General features: G+C 43.6%; 1 protein-coding gene across 2 annotated transcripts in view; it reads left to right on the top strand.

The window, feature by feature from the left end:
- SYNGR2 (synaptogyrin 2) overlaps positions 1-22,582 on the top strand; it is a 289,829-nt gene extending 267,247 nt beyond the window's left edge. For both annotated transcript variants that reach the window (XM_044068172.1, XM_044068173.1), the window contains exon 4: positions 20,564-22,582. In XM_044068172.1, coding sequence (XP_043924107.1) covers positions 20,564-20,758 — 195 coding nt within the window. In that variant the 3' untranslated portion in view covers positions 20,759-22,582. The remainder of the gene's footprint in view (positions 1-20,563) is intronic.
- The last annotated feature ends 2,025 nt before the right edge of the window (positions 22,583-24,607 follow it).

The raw sequence follows: 24,607 nt of genomic DNA, 5'->3' as shown, positions 1-24,607 counted from the left end.
ATTTTTACCCGGCACCGCCTGTCCACCCTTCTGATACTGTGAATAGGCTTGGTAAATTTTTACCCATTCTGTGCTCTATCCTTGAGGGTACTTTACTTGACCCTGATGTATTCCCAGGGGACTGCCTGGATGGAGGTATGAACCTAGAACATGTTCTGGAAAGTGAACTCTTAAGGATTAATGCCTATAGAGCAGCAGCTTCAACTTTCGGCTTCCTTACTGTTCGTGTCTGCTACTGTGCTGTAGCTTGCAGGACATGAATGGTAGAATTTGTTGCTCTCCAACTGTACTCCTGGCTGCAGTTTGCAGCTTTTACTGGATATGTCCACACATCCTTTATCTTCTCCCCTTTTCAGAGCGTGAAAGTCATGAAAAAGAAAAGGGTATTCCCTGTGCTGGGAAGGAGTCCATTTCATCCATCTGTAGCATAACTTTCAAAAGTCAGTTTAGTCACTAGTGCCAGTGATTATGCTTGACACTCCAGTGTGTTAACAGCAAGATTAACAGATCCAGTAATCCTTAGCTGACTGTTACTGAGCGTACCTTTGGTGTTCTCTGGGAGTCATGTTACCAAAAATGCATCCTTCCAGAGTGACCAATGAAAGCCAGGAGGAATCTACTCGCCTTTTACTGGAGGTTGTAGGGACTAGCCCTGTATGCATTCACATGAAGGAGTAACTTGAAATGGATGTGTGATCTAGGAAATAACCAACAAGTAACAGTTGAAATCTGCCTCCACAAAACTTGTGTCTTTAGAGGATAATCTGGCAAGAGAATTCAGCAGCAGGGCAGAGAGTACTGAAAGAAAAAAAATAAGCCAGAGAGACAGGATTTTTATTTTCTCACTAGTTCTAGAAAAAGAAATGTAAGCCTGAATGTCTCACATTTGCCTAATCCTTGAGTTGAAGGAAAACTTGCATGAGCACACTGTAGGCCATTCTCCTTATCTTTATCAAATGGACAGTAGACCTTTTCTTTAGGCCTACAGTGTGTTTATGTGCAGACAAATTCACAAGTATGCAAGAAGGTTCCTTCACTGTTCCTTAGGAGCAAGTCCTTTCTAGTATAAACTCTAGCTTTTTTGACTCTTAAAAACAGAGTTTTCACAGAATTTGCGGTAGTGGTGGGTGCTGCTGTATTTTAGATGGAAATCAATTTTGCATGTTTCTGGAAAAATTGGTACCTGTTGCCACAAGCTACCAAATTTTGATTTGGGACAGGCATTCAGTTCCTGAAGAAGACTATCAGTCGGCATATTAATGGGACATGAGAACACAAGGACTTTGTGGTCATATGCAGATCGTGAAACCATCTCGAGAAGGAAAAAGTACCCGATAAAATTCACTTCTGGAGTGCTCCTTAAATATAAGGATGTATGGTATATAAAGATATAAAGAATGCAGGCTTTTGAAATGTTTTCTTCTCGTATTCCATGGTCTCCGAAATGCTTTTGAGAAATTGGAGATTAAGTATTGGACCTTGCATAACTTGTGTTCAGTATAGTAAGTGATGTGCATGAGCTGTAGTGTTGTCCCAATAGCCAGTACTTTTAACAGAATGCATCTGAAGACGGGCTTATTTTCTATTCCTGCCCTTAATTTTACAGCTCAAGTAGTTGGTAGGGACTAAGTAAGCCAGGGCCGAATTAAAGGAAGGGGAAGCAGCTTTAATTGTAAGGGGGTTACCGATCCCCATACCCACAAACTACTTTGTTCTTCCTTATCACTTTTGCAGTATTTACAGAATGGATACCCTGATGAGGATAGATGAACTCACGACCACCGTACCAAAGACTTTTGTACCTTACAGGCATCATATGTCATACATACGCCCTACATCCACTGCATGAGGTACATACATGATGTATGAGCGCGTACTCTTCAGAAAAACTTTGCCACCAGTCCAAATCCTACTTTGAATTCAGTTTGCAAGTCAATCACTGTTTAAGTACCGAACCTTCAAAAGTTAAGAGCCATGTTGGGGTTTCTTCCTTCCTTGCCTGTCTTTGGTATTGTTTTACATGTCATCCAGGAAGGGAAAATGAGTGTGGGAAGCAGATTCCCCATAAAAACACAATCCGTCCCTTTTTTGTTTGGATGCTACTCATGACCATACACTGTGAGATTTGTCAGACATTCACCCGTAAGACTCTTCATAGTCTTTCTCCCCGTCTTTAGAGAGCCAGAGATTAAAATTGTTAGCTCATGGTACCTTGGCTTTCCTTTTAAATAGTGTCTGAACGTTGGGGTGGGTGGGTTCTGCCAAGAAAATGCATTCTAATTCTGTTGTTGTCTAGCCTCCATCAGACTTCTCCATTGGGTTGGATGAACACTAGGAATGTCCCAGTATCTCTGCCCGTCCCTTCTACTGCAACTGTGTTGGAGGCAGACACAAGACTGCCTAGTTGCATGTCCAATGAGTCTATGCCTACCGTTCCCAGGTCATCAATACCTAAACATCCCAGGGAGCCTGTTTCCTCTAAGGAAGACTTCACCCGAGACTCTGAGGAAGAATCCTTGGATTATTACTCCTCTCCATTCCCCATTTGCCTTGGGATCTGAGGAAGAGGATTCTTTCTCCTGATTCCCCTATTAAAGAATTGTCCTCTGTAGGTACTATGGTTCGTATGAATGAACATTTCAAATGGAATTATTCCCAGGTCTGACATGCAAAAATGGTAATATGAACTCTTACAAATAGAGTTCCCTAGGCTTTCAGCTGTGCCCCCAATCTTGGGTGCTCTGTTTGACATCTTCTCTTCAGCCTTGTTGGCTCCATATTTTTAGACTCAAGCCCCTAAGAAATATGACCAGTTTTATAATCTGAACATCCAGAACTTTTCACATAAGTTTCCCCTCTGATCCTGCAGTGGTCGCTGTGGATGCAAACAGTCAAAACTGTGGTCCTCAAAGATTTTTCCTTCAGATAAGGTCACTCAAGCAGTAGACAGGTATGGGGAAAAAGGTGTACACTTCTGCTATCTTGAGCCTTCATGTCCATCAGTTACCAAACACACATGATTAGGTATGTCCTGGCCCTTCATTCCCAACTGGGGAGCATTCTAGCTGACATGCCCGACTCTAAAGCCAGGTCTACATCCATTTCTGCCCTAGGTTCTGCTTCTCAAGTAGCTTGTCACTGTGTAGTTAATGATGCTTCTTCAAGGGCAGCTGCATCAGGTTCAGTAGTTTATTTTGTTTATTTAACATTTGTTTTACCAGGATAGTCCAACTGGACAGCTAGTGCACATTTTCAGTGAAGTCCTGGGGGAAAAGCTCAAAGAAGTTACAGTTGAAATACATAGGTTGTTGAACATTAACATTAGTAGAATGCTAACATTTTAGGCAGGTGTGAAAGTTGAATGCAATAATAGTCTAAGTGGTAGAATGTTATATGTGTAAAAGGCAGAGACAGTCAAATGCCATAGTCTCATAGCTCAATCAGCAGGTCACAAATCTTACAGCATTTGTACAGTGTATGAACATAAGGTACTCGGAGTAGGTATATACTTTGAGTTGTACAGTGCACATAGGTGGTTCAAAAAGATGGTGAGAGTTAAGCATCAGAGGCCTCTGGGTGCCCTCCTACAATGGGGTGACTATTCAGGGCGGGGTTATTACAGTTGCAAGAGTGGTAGTATAAAGGTGTGATTTAAGGAGCTCTTTGAATGTGGTTGTGCGATTTTGTAGCCTGAGATCAGGAGGAAGGGTGTTCCATGCTTTTGCTGCAATGTCATGGGAGAATACAGCTTCTCCAGAGCTGTTCTTGCATGGATTGGCTTCAATCAGGGCTTTGTTACTGGATCGTAGTTCCCTGTTGGAGTTGTAGAAATTTAACATGCCAGCTAGGGTGGGGGTTCCCTCAGGGTGATATAGAATTTGATGAGCTATGTTGAGTTGGTGGTTGCGTAGTAAGTGTGGAAATTCTAACCAGTGTAGTTTATGTAGGGACTGGCAGTGGTGGGAGTGTGATTTAGCATTGGCTGCGAACCTAGCTGTCTTGTAGCATGTGGAGAGTTTGTTCAGGTCAGTTTTATTAATTTTTGAACTGGGGAGGCATGCAGAGTTCTGGCTGTGGTAGTTCTAGACTTGAGATTAAGAACAGTTTGCTACGATAGAGGCATCCTAGCTTTTTGTGGATTTAAGAGAGCTTGGGATATGTGCTTCTAGTTTCATAGCATAGTACTAGGCTATCTGCCCTAGGGCATTTATAAGCCTAGTCAAAGTGTATGTGGCTTTCGCCACCCCATGTAATGATACAAAAGTGTACAATTTAAATTAAATTTAGTTTACTGTGCCTCTATCAGTGACACAGAGATGACCCCCGGGGTAAGCCTACAATCACCCATCCATTCGTCCAGATTTCTCTTTAAGAGAGTCAGTGAAGGGCTCTGCCTAACATGGACAGGTATCCTGTTCCAGAGTGCGGGAAGCCTCTGGGTTATGAATCTGTCCCTCCAGCATGTCCTATTCACATTTGTGCTGAGGTTTAGATCTTTAGCTCTCGTGGCTCTGATGGATTTGGATTTTTTTAGGTGGAGTATGTCCATTAATTCTGAATTGGACATGGCCTTGTATGTAAGGCACAGATCACTTCTGAACAGGCGGTATGCTACTGAATAGAGCTGGAGCTTTTTCAGTCTGGCAGCATATGACATATGCTGGAGACCCTTGATCCTCTTGGTAAGGTACTTTTGGGGTCTCTCCAACTGCTGCAGGTGCCGGGTGAGGTACATACCAAATGGGGCATTGTACTCAATCATAGGCCTGATAAGGGAGGAATATAAGGGTACAATGACATAATTTAATCTGGATGTGAATCCCTTCATGATAAGGTGGGCAAGGTAGAAGGTCTTTCTAACCACTTTGGCGACATGGGTGTCAAATGAGAGGTCACTGTCAACTTGGGTCCCCAGGTCTCTGATCTCTTTTTCTGTACTTAATGGATTACCACCTATGTGGTAATTTGTGGGTACTTTGTTTTTTCCAAAGGGGATGACTATACATTTTTGGCATTTAGTTTAAGGCCATGACTCTGGTGGCACCAGTCGTCTTTCTGTGAGGCCCTTCTGGAGGATGCATGTGTCAGCTGGTGTGTAGACTATGGCGCCTAGTTTGCAGTCTGCGAACTTTCAGCCACAACTCCCCTATGTTTGCCTGCACATCTGAGAAATAAATGCCGAACAAGAGGGGTCCCAAGACAGAGCCCTGTGGGACTCCACTTGTGACTGGCTTAGAGTCTGACAAAGCTCCAGCTATTCTGACTTTGTGGGTTCTGTCCTTTAGCCAGTTTGCAACCCATCTTGTGACAAATGGGTTTACATTTAAACTGTTGAGCTTGTCTGTGATGCCTGAGTGGGGTATTGTGTCGAAGGCTTTTGCCAGATCCAGGTAGGCTGTATGAATTGCTTTGCCTTCATCGATGGCTCTAGTGACTGTTTCAAAAAAGTCCACCAGGTTTAAAAGACAGGATCCGCCTTTTACAAAGCCGAACTGGGTATGGTCAATTGTCTGTAGGTCCCTGATGTCTTTGAGTTCCATAATGATCCTTTCCATAGCTTTGCAGACCAGGCTGGTCAAGCTTATGGGGCGGTAGTTGTCAGAGCATGTTAAAACTAGAATTTTGGATGCTCCCTTTTTACAGTCTGAAGTTTTGTTTTGTCCTTATTCTGAAGAAAATGGAAGACAAGGCTAAGTCTATGCAGACTAGCAAAGATTTTACAGGTGCAGTCTTAGAGGGGCAAAGCAGCAGGCATCCCCATGTAGAGCTCCTACCCCTGCTTGGGATCTCACCTTGTTGTAAAAACTTACTTTACCACCACACCTTTGAGTAGCAATTGCCGAAGCAAAAGTTTTGTCCTGAAGACTGCTTTTGTTGGCCATTACGCCTGCAAGAAGGGTTTCCTGTTCACAGGCCCTGATGGCAGCTGGAACCCTTCCCTAATTTTCATAAGGATAGGTGTCTACTCAATCCTACTTTTATGCCTATGGTTTCTAGTGTGGCCTTGAACCAAACCATTCATTTGCCTACTTTTTATGCAGACCCCAAAATAAAGGGGAGAAGATTTTGCACACTTTGGATAGATTTTGGCAGTTGGGTGCTATTATTTGAGCAGAACTAAAGGGTTCAGACAGTTCTCAGCAGTTTGTTTCTTTTTGCCTTGGCTCCTCAGGGAAAACCTGTTTCCAAAACAAACTATTTCTAAGTGGATTGGTTTTGTATTGGCTTCGTTATTCCATCATGGTAAGGAGATTCGCTGGAATCAGGCCTCATCGGCACTAGGGCTACTGCCATTTCTACAGCCTTTTAAGGGTTCTACAGGTAGATATTTTGGAAGCAGCTACTTGGAGTTCAGTGCATACTTTTCTAAACATTACCACCTTCCTCTTTATTCTAAATCTAGGGCTGGATCACCGTAATATTACAGGGCATTTTAAGGTTCTAATGCTTTATGATTTTGCCAACCCTCCCTTATAATTCTGCTTTGGACACCCACATGTAAGAACTGCAGCAATGTGGAGATGAAGAACATAGTACAGTTTTGTACCCACCATAAAATGTAGGGATGTTCAAGATCCACATTGTATAAGTCCAGTTTACCTCCCTCCCTTCCCTACAGTTTGGAATGTATATGGTTTGGGTGGTAGCTGTTATTTGTACATGTTTTTTTTGGGAAGTATTCTGTTTTTGGCTGTGGTCTTTCTTTTTAGGGCCTTCTGACATTTTTTAGAAAAGACTGAGGATAAGGACGTCGGTCATGCTTATACCCTGACGCCTGATGTCAGATCTGAGCTTCCATGACCGACGCCAGCCTATCATTTTGGTCAGATCTGAGCGCCCATGCGGACTACCCATATGTAAGGACTGCAGCAATGTGGATCTTCGAACATCTACATTTATGGTAGGTACAAAACTGTACTTTTCCAGGGTCTGTAGAGGTGCCACCTTTGTGGAGTGGGACCACTGTAGCTGTACGCCAGTGTTCAGGGACGTATCCTGTAGCAAGGCTAAGATTAAATGTGGGTTTAGCTCTTAGGAGTTCACGTAGCACGCAACCCAGAACACAGTCAGGTCCCATGGATGCTGTATTTTAGCTTTGCTGAGGGCAGCTCTCACCTAGACATCTGAGATTTCAGGGAGGTTGCATTCAGCTGAGATTTTTATTTCATCTTTTGGGGGAGAGGGAGGGGAGAAATTTGCACTGAACCTATCTGCCAGTATGTTGGCAATATCTGTGGGTACAGTGTATTTTTTGCCGTTATGAACTAACTCTGCGCATATCTGAGGGTTTCCGCCCGGGTTTCTAACATAACTGAAGAAGGCCTTGTGATAAGTTGGACTTTGATGATTTTATTAGCGAACGTAGTTTTTTGCTAGTGCTGATTAGGGATGCCTTCCCTTTATGGGATTTTGCTCGGTCTTGCAGTAGCTTCCTTCTCTTGTTATAAAGTTTGTTTATGGCTTGGGTCCACCAGATAGGATGCCTGCCTTTGGTGGAAAGGGTCTTTGTTTTATTTGGGATTGCATGATCCATGCATTCTTGGAGATGCCCGTAGAAAGCATTTGTGAAGGATTCCACAGTGTGGGATGTGGTTTCCACTGGCCCAGGGGGCTTGAAGGATACCATTTCAGTCCTAAGGAGTGTAGTGTCTGCTTTTGAGAAGTTTCTCACTGTGGTCTTTTGTGCTGGGGGTGGAGGTGGGATATGAATATCTAGGGTTATTAGTTTATGGTCTGATCTCACTAGTGAGCGGTATACTTCCGGTGTTGAGCATTTTGTCCCCATGTTTGTGAGGATCAGGTCAAGTATATTATTTCCCCTTATGGGGGAGGTGACTAGTTGTTCCATCGCATTTGAATTCCAGGAACCTTTGGGCTAGGGTGTTGGGGCTTGAGTAATGCACCCAGTCTGTTTGGGTAGTTGAAGTCTCCCAATATGATGGTATTTGGTGAGACATTCATATCCTCCAGTGTCTTCAGGAAGGCTGAATGGAGTTCCTGAGATTGCGAGTGTGGTCTGTAGCATGCTACAAGTTCTATAGCAGTTTTGCCTACGGTTAGTTGCACATGGATGGTCTGAGATGCTTCGTGTGTTGCCACTAACCTGGAGGTGTGGGTGTCTTTAATGAATATGGACACACCCCCTCCTTTTGTGGTTCGGCCCAGGTTTTGGGGCCGATACGAGGTATAACCTGGTAGGGCTGGGGTGCTCAGGAGCCTTGAACCAGGTTTCAGTTACTGCACAGACATCGATGCTCTCCATACTGAGGAGTGCTTAGAGAGCCTACATCTTGAGATTTAGACTTCTGGCGTTGAGCAGCATTACCCTTAGTTTTTTTCCTTTGTTTTCTAAGGTGGTGGATTTGTCTTTTGAGCCTTGCCTAAAAAAGGCACTATGGGGGTGGCAAGAGCCTTAGCCAATATCCGGAAGCCCAGTGGTGACGGGTGCAAGCCGTCCCTTGCAAAGCAGCGTGGCTTGTCCAGCATGTCATCTCAAGCAGACAGACATTGGATCCCCCTAGAATGACGCCAGTAATTGAGCCAATTAAAGCTGATCATCTTGTCTTTGTATTGTGGCATCATTCTTGCTGAGGGCAAGATGCTGGTCAGGGTCATACCGGCCTGGGCTACATAATCAGATGGCTCCTCTCTCTTCATGTAGTCCAAGGAGGTATGTCTCAGGTCATTCACGCCGGCATGGACAATGACAGAGTCATATTTTTACTTGCATTGGAGTGACCTGAGTGCCTGTGTTATGTGGCGGATCCTAGCTCCCGACAGGAAGCTCACCGTTATCCTCTTTTTGTTCAGCCTGGTAAGTGGGACATCAGTGTGTATTAAGTTGTTGATCAACAGTAACACCTAGTAGTTTGGCCTCTGGTACTGGGGTGATGAGGGTATTGGCTAAGAGAATAGAGAAGTTGGGGTCATTGGGCTTAGTTGGGTGGAATATTAACTGTGTTTTTGGGATTAATATCAGTTGGTGATGGTTTAGGCAGTTCCCTATCTCAATGAAGCATATTTGGGCTTTACTTTGTAGAAGTTGGATGTCGAGCAGGTTAGGGTTGTATCATCCACATATTGGACAATTTCAGCTGTAGTGGTTGCTAGGTGGAGTGAGTTTGTAAATATGTTAGAGAAGGGGGCCTAGGATTGAGCCTTGGGGTAATACCACGTGACTGGAAGTGGGGGAGAATAGGGAGTTGACCCATTTGACAGATTGTGAGAGGTGGCTTGGTTAACTGTTAAACCAGTGCAGGGAGGGGTTACAGAGGTTGAGTTCCGAGAGGCAGGCAGGGGTTACAGAGGTTGAGTTCCGAGAGGCAGGCAAGGATTTTCTTGTGGGAAACTGTATCGAACACCTTGGATAACTCTAGGAAGGTGGTGGAGAGGAGTTTCCCTTGGTTCCTGTATGAGTTTATGGTATTAAAGAAGTTAAGTAGGGCAGTGGTGGTGCTGTGGAATGGTCTAAATCCGTGTTGGGTTTTAGATAGTAGACTGTTAGTACGTGGGAGTTGGTGGTGAAATGCATCTTTCTAGAATCTTTGTCCCTTTTAAGTCACTTAAGTCTGAAAAAGTCAATGTTTACACCTTCACAGGACAATGCGTTTCTGGTTTGCAAGATCCAGACCTTCTCCATGATGGCTTTTATTCCACCTCCAAAGTTCCAATCTCTGCTTGCTTATTTTCACTCATTTCACCATCTTCCGCTTCCTGCAAGTTGGTGGATTTAGGACATCCACCATTCCTGTGATTCCCCTTTGCCAGACTCCATATGAGTACATTTTAATGGTATCTCAATACTGTCTGGCTACAACATAGCCATCATGTGGACTTTCCTGTTATACTCGTGGCAGTCATTGCTAACTATGTTCTTGTTTAGACAACATCCTATATATTGGGTTTTACAAGTATTATATAGAGTAAACAAGGCTAGGCTTTTAAAGACCTTTCGGGGTCAATAGCCCAGTAACGACCTGTGTCTTAAGCAAGAGCTCCATTGGTGGAGTCATCAAATTTATCTGAATCAACATCTTACCTTCCAAGCTCCATCTCCTACTCATGTTGTACGTGGTCGCTTCAGACCAATGCTGGGTTGTGGCCACTGGTACCCACAACAGTTGGCAGATTGTAACAACATAAAACAGATGAATTTGAAATTTTGACCCTTCAAGCCTTTCACTCTCAAGTCGCCTGGGCTGCTATGGATTCTCAAAGATAATGTACCTCATTATTAAAGTGTTATCAAACAAGGAAATGCAAAGTTTTGCATCTTTGGCTGGTTAGCCCTTCAAGCTTGGGATATAGAAATTCTTCAGGTGGGTTATGTTTTTTACAGAGCACAACAAGGTTGCACACACATTGATCAGGTCCAAAAAAGTCCGCACAAATGGATACTTCACGGAGAGGTTTTCCTGAGCATTGTACATCAGTGGGGTACTCCTAAATTGGGTAGTTTTGCTTCCTGTTTGAAGAGGCAACTCCCTTAATTCTGTTCCAGAGTGCCAAGTCATCTGTCTTGGAAAGAGGATGCCATGTTTTTTCGTTGAGAGGGATGTTTGTGCTTCCCTCCTTCCTCTGCTTCCGAAAGTCCTGCACAAGATCATGTGGTATAAGGCCTAAATCCTGTTGGCCCAGACAGAACTAGTTTACGCTTCAATTTCATTTGGTCAAGGGCAGTCGTCACAGGTTACCTCCATAGTATTGATTTACTCTCACAAGAAAAAGGGTCTTATTCATCATAGTTTGTCCCACCCTTCATTTGACACTTTGGGTGATGTCATCTTAAGGTAATCACATCTTTCTGAGGATGTGCTCATGGTTTTACAGAGGACTAGAAAACCTACTACAAGAAACTTTTATGTGGCTTAAATGGAAGAGATTTTCTGTTTGGTGTCTCAAACATGACCTGGACCCTTTTTCTGTCGGTATTCCTATGGTTATTTGTCAGCAGCTGAATTCCAGCCTTTCTTATTCACCAGTTTAAAGTTCAGTTGTTAGCCATTTCTGTCAGTCTTTGAATTCACCTTTGGCTTTTCATTTCAAGATCAAACATTTTCTGGAAGACTTACTCCATATCAGGCCCCCAGGAGAACCTATTCCTCATCTTGCAACCTTAAATCTGATATTGTTGATCCTCGTTCATTCCTTACGTTTGGGGTATTGGTTCCGGGCTCGGAACCAAGCCAGCCATTTTCCAAGATCATGTCTGCTTCAAACTCTTGAGCCTAAGCTCTTACCCACAATCCCCCCTCTCCCTGTTGCCTCAGATTTTGTTTGCCGCGTTGGCATCCGGTCATGTCAAGCTACTTCTCTTGAGCCAAGTACAGTCAATGGTTGTTTAATTGCTTTACAAATTACTTTTTTGTCAGAAAAGTTGATATTTCGTCTCTTCCCTATCGCATCTAGTGTTTATAATTTCCTCAGGTTTTTTTCTGTCCTTTACTTGCCCTTTTTACCATGAGGTAATTTCTCCTTACCATCGTTGGTAATCCCTTTCCTTTTTCTTTTTCATACTTTCATACCTTCGGGTACTCTCTTGTACCATTGTTGGTACTTTTCTATTTGTTAATATGGCAAATAAAAAGGGTAGTCTGGTGTTTAAGTGGTGTTCTGATTGTGGACACTGCCTACTTCTGATGCACACTCTTTGTTTGCTGGGAACCTTCCCATTTATCTGTTGAACCACCTTGTACTATATGTGAAAACTTTTCTAATAGAACTTTGTTAGAAAGGAAAAATAAGCTAATACTGACGGGACTTCTAAAATCTCCCTTTTCAGAGGCTATTTCTGGGTCAGAGGTCTCAACCCCTCTTAAAGCCCATAAGAAAATGGATGTTTCTACTAAGGCTAAATCCTTGCCTTAGTCCCCTGCTGGGGACTCTCACCAACCAAAATCTAAAGGCTAAAATTTCAGCTCTAAAGTGCTCCATCAGCCCCAGTGCTTTTGGTGCCCAGACCTTCGGCTCCATTAGTGATTTCGGCTCTGCCCTCTCCTGCAGCCTTCTTCATATCAGTTCAGACCTTTGCCACTGTATCAGCACCGACCATTCAGTCGGCGCAGACCTTGACTGCATTTTCTCCGAGATCTTCCTTGGAACCGAGGCCTTTATTACTGACTCCAGTTTTGGCACAAACAACCACTTTGGCACCAATCCCTGTGTCTGTGCAGACAATGACATCAGCACCGATGACTACTTCGGTGCAGACTACAGTAGTTCAGTCTTTCACTGCACCGTTGTCCTCTGTGCGAGCAGATGAGATGGGCACAGAGTCTGCCTCTTATGTGGACAGGCCTGTTTCTCCCTCAGTTTCTGTGAGGTCCACTAGAAGTCTTTCTGAACATGTGTTGCGTCTTGTGGACCAGGTGTTCTTGGCCAGAGGTATTCCACCCCCCAGGAGCTATCCTTCCTTGGGAGGTGATCACCCATCTCCAAAGACACCTTCTTATTCTCCTTCATTGCCTTTGAAGTCCATGGATATAGTACAGTCTCCCCCTTCTGTGGTTCCCTTTATGGATCTCACTAAGGAACCACAGTTGCCTTCGTGGCAGGAAAGTTTTGCTACAACCCAGGATGTCAGCTGTGATAGCATAGCTTGCTGCTCCACAGCCATCCAGGGACTCCAAGTCGGCAAGCTGAGCCACTTAGGGGAGGAGTGCCCCCTGTCCTTGACACACTCCTCTCCCGGTGAACCAGCCTTCCAACTGATGGAGAAGGCTTCACTGCTGCTGGCGATACTGGACTGTCTATACCTCCACCGCCCTCTGTACACTGGTTTCACAAGTTGCACCTTGCGGACACCGGGTGCAAGGGCCTCAGGACATATTCCCCTCAGGAATCCCCTTTTCCGTTTTCCCCAGCTTCTTCCGCTGAGGAGGTCCACCGGAAAAGCTTGTGTAAGAGGAAGCACATGGACTCCACAGAGTCTCTCACCGAAGAGACAGATTTCAATGAGGGGGAAGGATCCCCTTTGTCACCCTGTGAGGTATCCCTTGGCAATATCCTTGAAATCCTGAAACAAAGAGGTGACTGGCAGCCCTCTAATCCGACCCCTGAGGAATCTGTGTTCCTGCAGGCTTTTTGCACCCGGCCCCCTACCTCCTGGGTTACTCCACCTGCTGATGAATTTGTTACATTCATCGTGCAGCGTGCTTGGAAGGCCCCTGATACTGTTGAAGCTATTCTCAGGAGGCCAGATAAGATCTTGTCCCCTCCTGCTTCAGATCCCCATTGGTCCAAAGGTCTTCCTGTAGATGCTTTGGTGGTGGCGGCTGCAACTAAAAAGGATCTGACAGAAGGAAGCCAGACTGTCCATCTGCCTAACAGAGTCCCGGGCCCTGGACAGAATAGGTAAGTGCACTTTTGCTTCTGTGACCGTTGCTATCAAGTCCCTGAATTATATGGCACATTTCACCAGGCTTCAAAGGGATCTGGTTTCTGAGCTCTCTGAAACCTTGGCTGGTGCAGTGTCTGAGGTCCGTGACAGTGGCCTCTCAGCTGGCCACCATTGAGGCTATATCTAACTCCTCTATCCGATTGATATCTCATGCATCAGAAGGAGCAGCTAGAGCGGCGGGTTCAGCTGTGGTCTTGACTCAACATGCCTGGATGCGCTTGTGCAACTTTGCTTAACCCTTTGTCTTCCTTTCTTAATGCCCCCATTGAGCCCTCCTCGTTGTTTGGGCCCAAAGTTAAAAGCACACTGGCCAGATGTGAACAAGACGGTAGGACCCTTTCTGCTGTAGGTGTCCGTTATTCTACACCTGAACGTGCTTTCTCCCGAAACCAAAAGAGTGGAAAGATATGGTTCAAGAAATCTCAGGGTCCTTTCCGTGACGCACAGGCAGAGTTCTCCCCCAGAGGCAGAGGGGGAAACTCACAGGGAAGACTCTCCTTTCGGGGCAGAGGGGGACCGCGTAACCATGGTTCCAGGGATTTTCCCTGGTCAATCCTACCAGCACTCCTGAAGAGCTGCCCAACTCCTTTCCTCTGGAGATGGTTGGGGGATGTTTCTCCTTGTACCCTTCTGCCTGGCTAACCATCACCACCAATTCTTGGGTACAAAGGATCATAACCAGAGGTTATCAGATCCCCTTTGATCTTTGTCCCTTCCCTTCAAAAAACTTCCCGACATTCCACCCAGTCAAGGGAAGAAGCAGCACTAGAGATAGAAAAGCTGCTAAGAAAGAGTCATCCAAATAGTCCCTCCAAGCCAGATAGAATCCGGATTCTACTTGACTATTTTTGGTGCCAAAGAAAACCGGGGAGTGGAGACCAATTTTGGATCTGTGTATTGAACAAGTTTGTGAAAGTACAAAAATTCCAGATGGTCACTATACAGTCTATCCTCCTGCTTTTGGAAAAAGATGATTGGATGTGCCGTATAGATCTTCAAGATGCGTACTTCCACATAAAGGTGGACAGGCCATCAAGAAGATTTCTGCGCTTCTGTGCGGGAGCCAGTCACTACCAGTTCAGAGTACTGCCCTTCGGACTCTCTACAGCCCCCAGTGTGTTCACAAAGTGCATGGCAGTTGTCACAGCTCACTTGCGACTTCAAGGATTCCAAGTGTTTCCATACCTAGACAACTGGCTTATTTCCGCCCCCACCAGGCATCTACTGGAAAAAGCCCTGGCATACTCTCTCTCTGCTGCCCAAAGGCTGGGCATAACTATAAACTGGCAGAAATCCAATCTCACATCAGTCGACAGAATTCATAGGGGTTATCTTGGACACAAAAAACTGCAGAGCTGCTATTCCAGAGCATAGAATTTTAAAGATAATGCAACAACTAATTCTAATCCTTTCAAAGGAAAAATCAACTGCTCGCTCGGTTCTACAGCTGTTGGGCTCCATGGCAGCCTTCATCACCATTATTCCCCTGGCTAGGTTTCACATGAGGCTTCTACAATGGCTACTGCTCATCCAGTGGTATCCTGTTCAACATCCTCTTTCGGCCATGATTCGAGTAACCCACAGGTGCAAACAGGATTTAAATTGGTGGATGACACACAATCCCTCACAATGGTCTTGCCCCTTCTCCCCCCAGCAACCCAAGGCCACATGACCCACGGACACCTCCCTGATTGGGGGGGGGGGGTTATGTCAGGGACACTGTCCAAGGCACTTGGTCCCAACCGGAGGCCCATCTGCATAAAAATGTTCTAGAGCTGAGGACGTTGCTTCTGGCGTTGCAAGCGTTCCATCCCCTGCTGCTGTCTGGGACAATTGCGATTCAATCAGACAACATGGCGGTGGTCTGGTTCATCAACAAGCAAGGTGGATCCAAATCTTACCCCCTTTGTCGAGAGGCCATGAGGATATGGCAATGGGCGATGGCTGCTAACCGTTTTCTTCTAGCAATGCACATTCCTGGGAGTTCCAACGTGGTAGCAGACAGGCTCAGCAGGTGCATTCTGCAACCTCACGAGTGGTCCCTGAATCCCTTGATAGCGGAGATCTTCCACCGCTGGGGCAGTCCTTGCTTTGACCTCTTTGCATCCCCGGCCAACTACAAATGCAGCAACTACTTCGCCCTGATTTCCCCCTCCGGGATAGTCACCCAGGGATGCTGTAGTCCACAATTAGCCCTCGGGTCTTCTCTACACTTTTCCGCCCTTTCCTCTCATTTCCCAGTATCTGAAGAAAGCCCGCCGGTTGAAGAGCAAGGTAATCCTCATAGCACCATATTGGCCACGACAGATTTGGTTCCCATTTCTTTGGCCTCACCTACTAGATCGACCATGGATCCTTCATCCAATCCTGGAGTTTCTCATACCCACAGAACTTGATTCATCCCAATCTGAACAGCCTGAAGCCAATGGCTTGGCTACTCCAATTCCCTTGATTGCCAGGCAGAATGATCTTTCTTTACCAGTATGTGATATTCTTATTGCTTCTCATAAGTCCTCCACTAGAATTACTTATCTGAGCAAGTGGAAAAGATTTACCTGTTGGCTAAAAGATAAACAAGTAGACCCCGTTTCAGCACCAGTGTCTAATACTAGACTATCTGGCCGATCTGTTTCAATCGGGCCTATCGGCCTCTACCATTAGAGTTCATTTGGCTGCAATTTCTAATTTTCATGAGGGTGTCAACATTCCTCATGTCCCATAAGTTGTGCAAGACCTTCATAGGTGCGAATCATCTGAAGCCACTTTTTAGAGAACCTATTCAACCATGGGATTAATCATTGGTTCTACAAGCTCTGACAATGGCAGCTTTTGAACCAGCCTCTTCTTGCGACCAAGTATTTGTCATGGAAAACCTTGTTTTTGGTCGCTATTACTTCTGCCAGACGTATTTCTGAACTTCAAGCTTTATGTATCAAGAGTCCATACTTGATTTTTCATAGAGATAGTGTCTCTTGAGAACTAATCTGTCATTTCTGCCTAAAGTGATCTCTGAAATGTCCATTAATCAAGCCATTGAATTGCCAGTTTTCTTTCCCAACCATTCAGAGGAGAGTATTGCCTACATATCCTTGATATACATAGGCAAACCCGTTTTTACCTAAACAGGACTAATCCCTTTCATAAATCTGACCAGTTACTTTTTGCCTTTTCTGGACCTAGATTAGGATCGGCTGTTGCTAAGGTCACATTAGCTAGATGGTTGAAGGACTGTGTGACCTTTATTTACACACAATGTAATATCTCGTTGCCTACTACCATGAAAGCTCATTCAACTAGGTCAGTGGCAACTTCTACTGCCTTCCATGCCAGAGCTCCTTTACATGACCTCTGTGCAGCTGCAGCTTGGGCTACACCTCATACCTTCATCAATCATTACAAATTGGATTTGGCCTCCAGTGGAAGAGCATCTTTCGGTTCTATGGTGCTCAGGAATGTCTTTCCATAAGAGCCTCCCAGGAATAGAGGTAGCTTGGGACTCTGTCCCATACGTAAGGAATGAACGAGGATTAACAATATTAGATAAAGAAATTATGTCTTACCATAACGTTCTATCTGTATTGTTGATCCTTGTTCAGTCATTACGAACCCTCCCTCCTTCCCCCTCCTGTGGTTTCTAGTGGATCTCACCATCCAGTTCTCTTAGGTTGGTTATTTGACCAGAGGTAGCCTCTACCTTCTTTGATTTGCAAACTCAATCTGAGGTAACCGGGAGAGGGGGATTGTGGGTAAGAGTTTAGCTCGAGAGTTTGAAGCTGACGCGAGCTTGGAAAATGGCTGGCTAAGTTCTGAGTTCTGAACTGATACCCATACGTAATGACTGAACGAGGATCAACAATAGAGATGGAATGTTACGGTAAGATATAACTTCTTTTTTTGTTCTTGAGAAACTGAGCCATTCTCCTTTTGAGCCTGCTTTTTCCTCTTCCTAGCAATATTGTACTTGGAAGACTGTTTTAACTAGTGGCTCCTTAACTCCTCTGCCAAGAGAGTCCCTGAACTTCAGGCTTTCACAGCAATTCCTCCTTTTATTTGTTTTTCACATACAGTGTTTATCTTTGTACCAGCTGTATTAGTCCATCAGTCTTTTTCCTTTCCTCAGAACACTAGTGAGAGTTCTTCACACTGGATGTTACCTGGACAAGATTATATCATGAAATTTGAACAGCTTTTTATTTCCTTTCATACCAGAAAATTGAGTTTTAGCTGTGTCAAACAATTTCCTCCTGGATTTTTAAGGTCATTTGCTTTTTTGTTTGTTTTTTTGTGGCAGTCAGCTTTCTTGTGTTCATGCACACTGCAGCAGGGCACTTGACTCTTCTGGTGCTTTTTTCAAGGGTCTGGATACTACATCAATTTTGTAAGCTTCATCTTCTGTTCACACCTTTACTGAACTTACAAGTTGGATGTCATTTCGGAAGTCAGGGTGGGTTTTGCGCATGTTTTGGAAAGCCGTATCGTCCTCCGATGCTTTCCAGTAGCATTTGTACTCTTCCCTTTTGTAAAAAAAAAAAAAAAAAAAATGCAACAGTGATGAAGGACGCAAGTTCTTACTGTAACAGTAATGCCCTACTTCTCACTGTGTTGCAGTACTTTGTCCCCCCCCCGCCCCCCATTGTCTTCAGGTCTTTATTAGTAAATCGATGCGGCAGAAAGCCGAACACCATTTCGACACTTGTCGAAACAGCCAGATCAGATTTTTTTTTTTTCCCTAGGGGAAAAAAATCGGTTGGCTGTTGCTGTGAATTTGCCCTTTTCCCCACTGTAGTGCGATATTGTAATTAGTATATTTAGGTGGGGGGGGCACAGCCACCCACATTGGGGGGGGGGGTAAAGCCCTCCAGTTTATAATGCTTGTACTGGTGTGTCGTGTGTAGTTGGCCTACCAATTTGTTTTTCCCCCTAGGAAAAAAAATCTGATCTGGCCATTTGGTTACCTGGGAGTTCGACATGTGTCAAAACTGTGTTCAGCTTTCTGCTGCATCAATTTGCTAATATAGGCCCTTGTCTTCAGTTGCTTCTCCTAGTCACAAATGATCCTTTTCTCCTCTTCCTGGTTGTGCACGTTTGTCTTTCTCTAGTGTTGCTCCTATTCTTCTGGGGCATCTCTGTCCTGAGGAGTAGGCATGTGCATGTCACATGTGTACCTTACACACTGGACATATAGCATATGCCTGACATGTGGTGCCCAGAAGTAAAGGCTTTGGCATGCTGGCCAGACATTCAGCTGTCCTTTGCAGGATATCCCTTCTGTAAAGAATATAACAGTGTGGACATCTACTTTTGTGTTAAGATCTTGTACAACTGTACTTGTTCCCATTTTCAGAGCTGGAGATTGGAAGGGTTATGGGTGCAGTAGTAGTTGCCCTTACAAACATAGCAGCCAGAAACAGATTGCACCACTCCTCCGGTCTCCAGAAAATTGTCCGAATGTTATGACAGTATATATCAGGTTGTCTTGCTACTGTAATATTTTGACAACTGCACAAAACATTAATGAGGTTCAGTTTCTCTGTTAGACACGGAGACGCATGTTGGAACCTGGAGGCCTGCCTTCACACTACACGCTTGTTTTATTTCTTTCATTTAACATTTGTTTACCGGGAAAGTCTGACTCTGAACGAGCCAGTATTCAGCGGATGACTGGGGAGAAATGCTCCAGACACGGGTCTTTGCGACACTACAATGGGCTTTGACCACTCTGTAGAGACAGGACAAGGGGTCTTCTGGACTTCAGTTGTTTTAAGTCACACCTGTAGCATCTCCAGTTGGTTACAACCTGTCTCTGCTTTTAGTAGGTAAGCAGTTTCTAGACTATATCCAGAGAGACGTATTCATGTCGAACATCATTTGTAGGTTGGGGATCTTGCTTATGAAAAAACTTTGCAGACATAGAGATTTGCCACATGGGAATCCAAACTCTGTTACTGTACTGGAATTGCATGAGATGCTGGTAAGTCTTCGTCATACAGCATTGGCTGCCGAAAACCTGCAGATCTATCCAGTCAGGCATAATCAAACAATGGCATTGTTTCCCACTTTGTAGGGAAGAGTTGAAGTTGTGGGAATTGGCCATTGCTTGTTAATGTGTCCTAAGAAGAAACTGAATTGCTTAGCAGATTGGTTAAGCAGGAGTTCCTGTGCCCCTGTAAGTGCTATGTCAGTCGCTAAGTAGTGCAGTCCAGCTTTTGTAATTCACTATATTAGGATATACAAACACTTCGAAATTTTGACAATGGACTAATATGCAAAAAATGTTTTTAACAAATCTGTCTCCTTTATGCTTTTCTTCCTGATACTGTCATTCTGAAGACAAAGCAGGAAGGGCCTGGGGTGCTGTCAGTTTAAAATCTTTGGCTCCTGAATTATGATTTTAAGGCAGTATTCCATCAGATGTGGAATGATAATGGTTTAATTTTACACTGTGGGAGCAAAAGTCCTTAACTTTCCTCCTTAAACTGTGGCTGCATAACCAGATTGAAGTGTCTTATTTTAAGCATTTTCTCACATCAGACTTTTTGGTTACCAGCTTCTGCTTTCATGTAGATGTCTGCTGTTTCTCTTCTCAGAAGTTGCCAAGACTTTTACAAGCTGCTTCAGTTTGACTTCTACAAATCTGGCTATTGCTAAAACATGTCGAATAGGGCTGTATAATTTCTCACTGTATCTTTAAAATTGACCAGACAAGAAAAAACCATAGGCTAGTAAAGGAGAAGCTCAACATTTTGGGGGAGGATCCTGCCTGAATTCGAATATCAGCAGCTTTACTGCTTAGAGAAATAACATCAAAGGACACCCACAGAGTAGGGCCATAAAATCTAAGCAAAATACTTTGAGCTTAAGGACAGTACAGTCAGATGTGGTGTCAAGTTTCACAGCTCTGCTTTCTTGGTGTAACTGGTGTGTTTTTTTGTTTGTTTCATATGAAAACAAGGCACCTGCTCAGTGGGTTTATCACCTAGTCAACAAAATTAAATTATGCTGGCAAAATGTAGTTGAAGTGTTTTGGCATTTTGCATCATGGCATTATTTTATTTAAAACTTATGCTTTTTGTAACTGCAGGGCATCCTCAGAGTATTAGTAAATGTTGATGTAACTAAGCATGCTTTTCCTGACTGTAACCACTTTTGGTTTGTATCCTAAAGGGCTTGCTAACCATGTCCAACTGGAAGAGATACAAGATGGGGATTGAAGACCCTTTGAAGGACTACACAGACCCATCTCATGGTAGTTCAGCACCCTACTCGTACCCGACTGTGGCTTCTAGCACTTACCAACAGTCTCCATTCAGCAACCCTGCAACAGGTTCAGAGAGCTACCAACCACCACCAGTGTACTAAAATCAAGGATAAAATTATCAGGAGAAAAAAAAACTTGAACTTTTGAACCACATATCCCCCAAACTGTCTCTGCAGTGTGTGTATCCTAAATCTAAGAGGGCACTGAGACTAGGGGTAGTGTGACCAGCCTTTGCTACTGAGAGATGGCACCAAAAACATTTCTTAGTTACTTGTTCTTTTTTTTCTATTTAGAAGTACTGAAAAGTGTATCTATTCGGTTCTGCAGTTAATTAACCACAAATTAGTGGAGTAGTAAGTATTAAGGTTATGATCTGAGTAAGAGCATTCTGTCACAAGTTGTTTGGTTTTAGATTTATAAGTTTCGGTTCATACTGCTTTCTCCTGTGTTGCACAGCAAGAGCGCACACGGTGTTCATTTATAGTGCCTTATAGACTTCTTGGAAAGGTATTTCCTGTGGATGTAATTTTTGCCTTGCTTGTTGCTTAGCTGCAGTTTTCTGCCTTTTCTGGCTGGTAAAGTTGTGCCAAGTGCTGTTGTGAGGGATTCTTTCACAAAGTAGGCTTGTTTAAACAGACTGGAATAAGCAAGGTTTGTATGCTTGAAGTTGCCACATGGGACAACATTCACATTGTCTTACAACTTTAAAACACAAACGTAATAATCATACATTGAAGTGCACCTCACTGCATTTAACTGTTCATGTCATACGGTAACCAGCAGCAGCTGTTTGAATAGTGTTACAACTGTCAGCACATAGTGCATATTAAAGCATCTCAGGATGACTCAACAGTTTAGTGGTGTGGGTAGGTCCTATTTGCTTGAGTGCATTTTTTTGCATTGTGATTATTTAGAAATGTATTCATCAGACATGGGTCTGGCTGTGGTTATTTCGAACTCGTTAAAAGAAGCTTGCATGCATCGTACTTGTACATTTAAGGTATGGTCATGCATAGCATCTGGGAGAGCAGTACGGGTGTTACAAAACATCTAAGCAAATATTGTTGGAGAATGCATAAACAACTTTAACAGCATGCACACTTAGGATTAACTGCCATTTAACTTGAGAGGGGTGATGTTTTGAACATTTGACAACTTTGTGACACATTGTATAGCATACATTTAGATGGGGATTCATGTGTTCTTGTCTTGTACTGGTAAGTCATGCACTGGAAGCAGAAGTGAAAGGTTACTTCCTTCTAGCACATTTCTGGATTGGTGCTGCTGTTTTTCAATCCTGCCCAAAGTGTTATGGAGATATTTAACCACTGTGCCTTATTCCAGTTCAGTGTTTTTTTTTTTTAACTTTTAAGTATTTGGTGGAGTGTACTGCAAAATTGCTAGCTCTGAGGAAAAAAGTGACTTGTGAAGCAGGTGCCAGGTAGAACTGGTGTGCATTAAAATGTCCCAGGCAGCCCAAACAAGGCGCACAATGTCTGCAGTTCACCATAGTTTCTTATAATGTGCACCAAAGCAGGCTGTTGAGGCTAGTATAGTTTTGCCTTGAGCAGTGTCTCTACATTTTTCAGCAGTTGGTTTGGAGCTACGTTTTGTCAATTGAGCTGAGGAAGGTATGCAAGTAACAAAAGTAACGCTACAGCCAGGAAGTGTGAAATACTATTTTATACCTTGTTTTGTATATATGGATGCTTGCAAATATAAAATTACTTGTGCCATGTTGGGGAAAGCTTTTGTGAGTGCTTTACTGACCCTCAGTAGAACATCTGCCCTCATTTTTGGTTCTGGTTTGTCATATTGACTTTTTTATAGCTGTCCTCAGAGTGGCTCCGTGCATCACAACCTGAAGAAAAGAAGGCTTTTGTTTTGGGCTATATCTTCATTAAAACAAAAATTAGAATACTGAATGCCATCTTAAAGGACAATGTAATAAGAATTTTTCTTTAGTGTAAACAGCATTTATGCACTTGTTTATTTTAAGGCTTATAACTTCTGGATACTGCATTGGGCATACTTTTAGAAATGCTTGCTACAGCATAGCCATGGCTGCAGTTGCCTTGTTTTATTATAGCCAGGTTTTGAAGTGAAAAAATAAGACTGTTAAGATCGTTGGCTGCTTTCTTTGGCAGGAATATATATTTGCTTGTAGCCATTAATAAGGGATAGTTGTATTTTGCTGGGCGGAACCTTGCAGAAACATTATTTCAAGAAGTTCACAAGGCATGCTGCACAAAAATCTTGTATGGATATGCTGCAGTAAATTTAGGTATTGTTCAAAATGGTGAACTTTGGCAGTAAGTGTACTGGTTAACTACAGAAGTGCTAGTTAAATGGTGATTTGCTCTATTAAAATAGGAGAGATGTACTTTAACTGTCAGTTGTATTAAACTTGAAAATGTACTTGTGCTCTTCCAGAGTCAGTATGATAAAAATTCTGTTTACAAGATCCTTGATAACTGAGGTGGAAATGGTAGACCCTTTCTGTACGGAGTTAATTACGGCAGTGAAAATATTTGTAAAGGGTAGACCTGTATTCCCATTTACTGTTTGTGATATTCTTTTTTGGTTCCGTTAAAGTTTTGGAAAAGTTCAGTTTAAAAAATACTGTGAGTGTCTAAACTGAAAGCAATTGATGCACATTTGTGTATTATAAATGTAATTTGGAGATCATATTCGTGCATTGAAATGTAGTTTGGAGAGCTACTTGCTCCGCGATGGTAGTGCTGCGGTAGCATTGTCGCCTCAAGTAAGACGCTGTCCAGTTAGATTCTCAGCTAGAGCGTCTTCTGCATCGAAACATGCGTGAATGGGCGTACCTTCATTGAAGGTTGTGCGTCAGGCCTGGCAAGCCGGTACGTAAAAATCAACTGCTAATCATTAGCGGACCGGAGTTCCGCTCTGGCGACCCCTAACCGGGAAAAGCTGAAAGACACAAACAAACTAGGTATTCATAAGAATCTTTGCTGCAGGAATTCATTATATGGAATGAAGTTAGCTTGGAGGTGGACATGTGTCCCCGGCTTAATCTTTTTTGCCAGATATACCCTGGGTGGGGTTGTGCATGGATGCACTCTTGTCTCCTTGTGGAAGCTTAGCATTAAAAAAAAATTCATTCATGGACCCCACCCCTCACCTGAAGCTGCTGGACTTGAATTCACTTTTCTTTGCTTTTCAAGTTTCAGACCATTCTTGGACCTTTATCTTTGACTGTGCTTTGTAGGAATGTTTGTAATATATGGCTTTATTCTAATAACATCCCAAGGAAAGAAAAATACTAACTGCTCTGGTGGGCATCAGGTCTTTAGTTCACTTCATAAATGAAATCATGCCCACTGCTTGAGCCTTCTAGTTTCAACAGAAATCTTCCACTACGGATGTTCTTTATCCCAAGATATATATTACAGGAGTTGTGTTGGGAATTCTGTGTTGCTTCGAAGACAACCCATGTTTCTGCCAGTCCTTTGGTGGATGACATTTGTTTTGGTTGGCATGCTTAGAGACCAAATACCATCTGAGAAAAGTCTTTCAAAACCAATTGGAGCAAACATTCAGTACCCAGACACCTGATGTTAGCATGTCCAGGAATTTCATATTGGTCTACCATCCACCCAAGGTTCCTCTGTTGCATTTCATTGCAAGACTTTTGCATAGGGAATACTTTGGTTGCAAACTGAAGTGTTTTGATATCATTTGGTTGAAGATGAAGAGGCCCTATCGCCCCCTCTTCTGTCTTCTGGTCTTTGCCTCCTATTCCATCCACATTACTTCTCCCTTTTTGATTTGTAAACTCTGCTTGACCCCCCCCCCCCCCAAGATTCCCTCTCTTTCTGTAATGTCATAGAAGATGTTTCTGTTAGAGATGACTGGTCATATTAATTTGGCCTTTAAGAAACTACCAGCTCAAAAAAATTGCGCAGTTGCTTGAAGCTGAT

This window comes from Protopterus annectens, chromosome 4.part0 (assembly GCF_019279795.1).
Source record: "Protopterus annectens isolate FY-2018-M chromosome 4.part0, PAN1.0, whole genome shotgun sequence".
Taxonomy (NCBI): domain Eukaryota; kingdom Metazoa; phylum Chordata; order Ceratodontiformes; family Protopteridae; genus Protopterus; species Protopterus annectens.
This window is presented reverse-complemented; position numbering and strand designations above follow the sequence as displayed.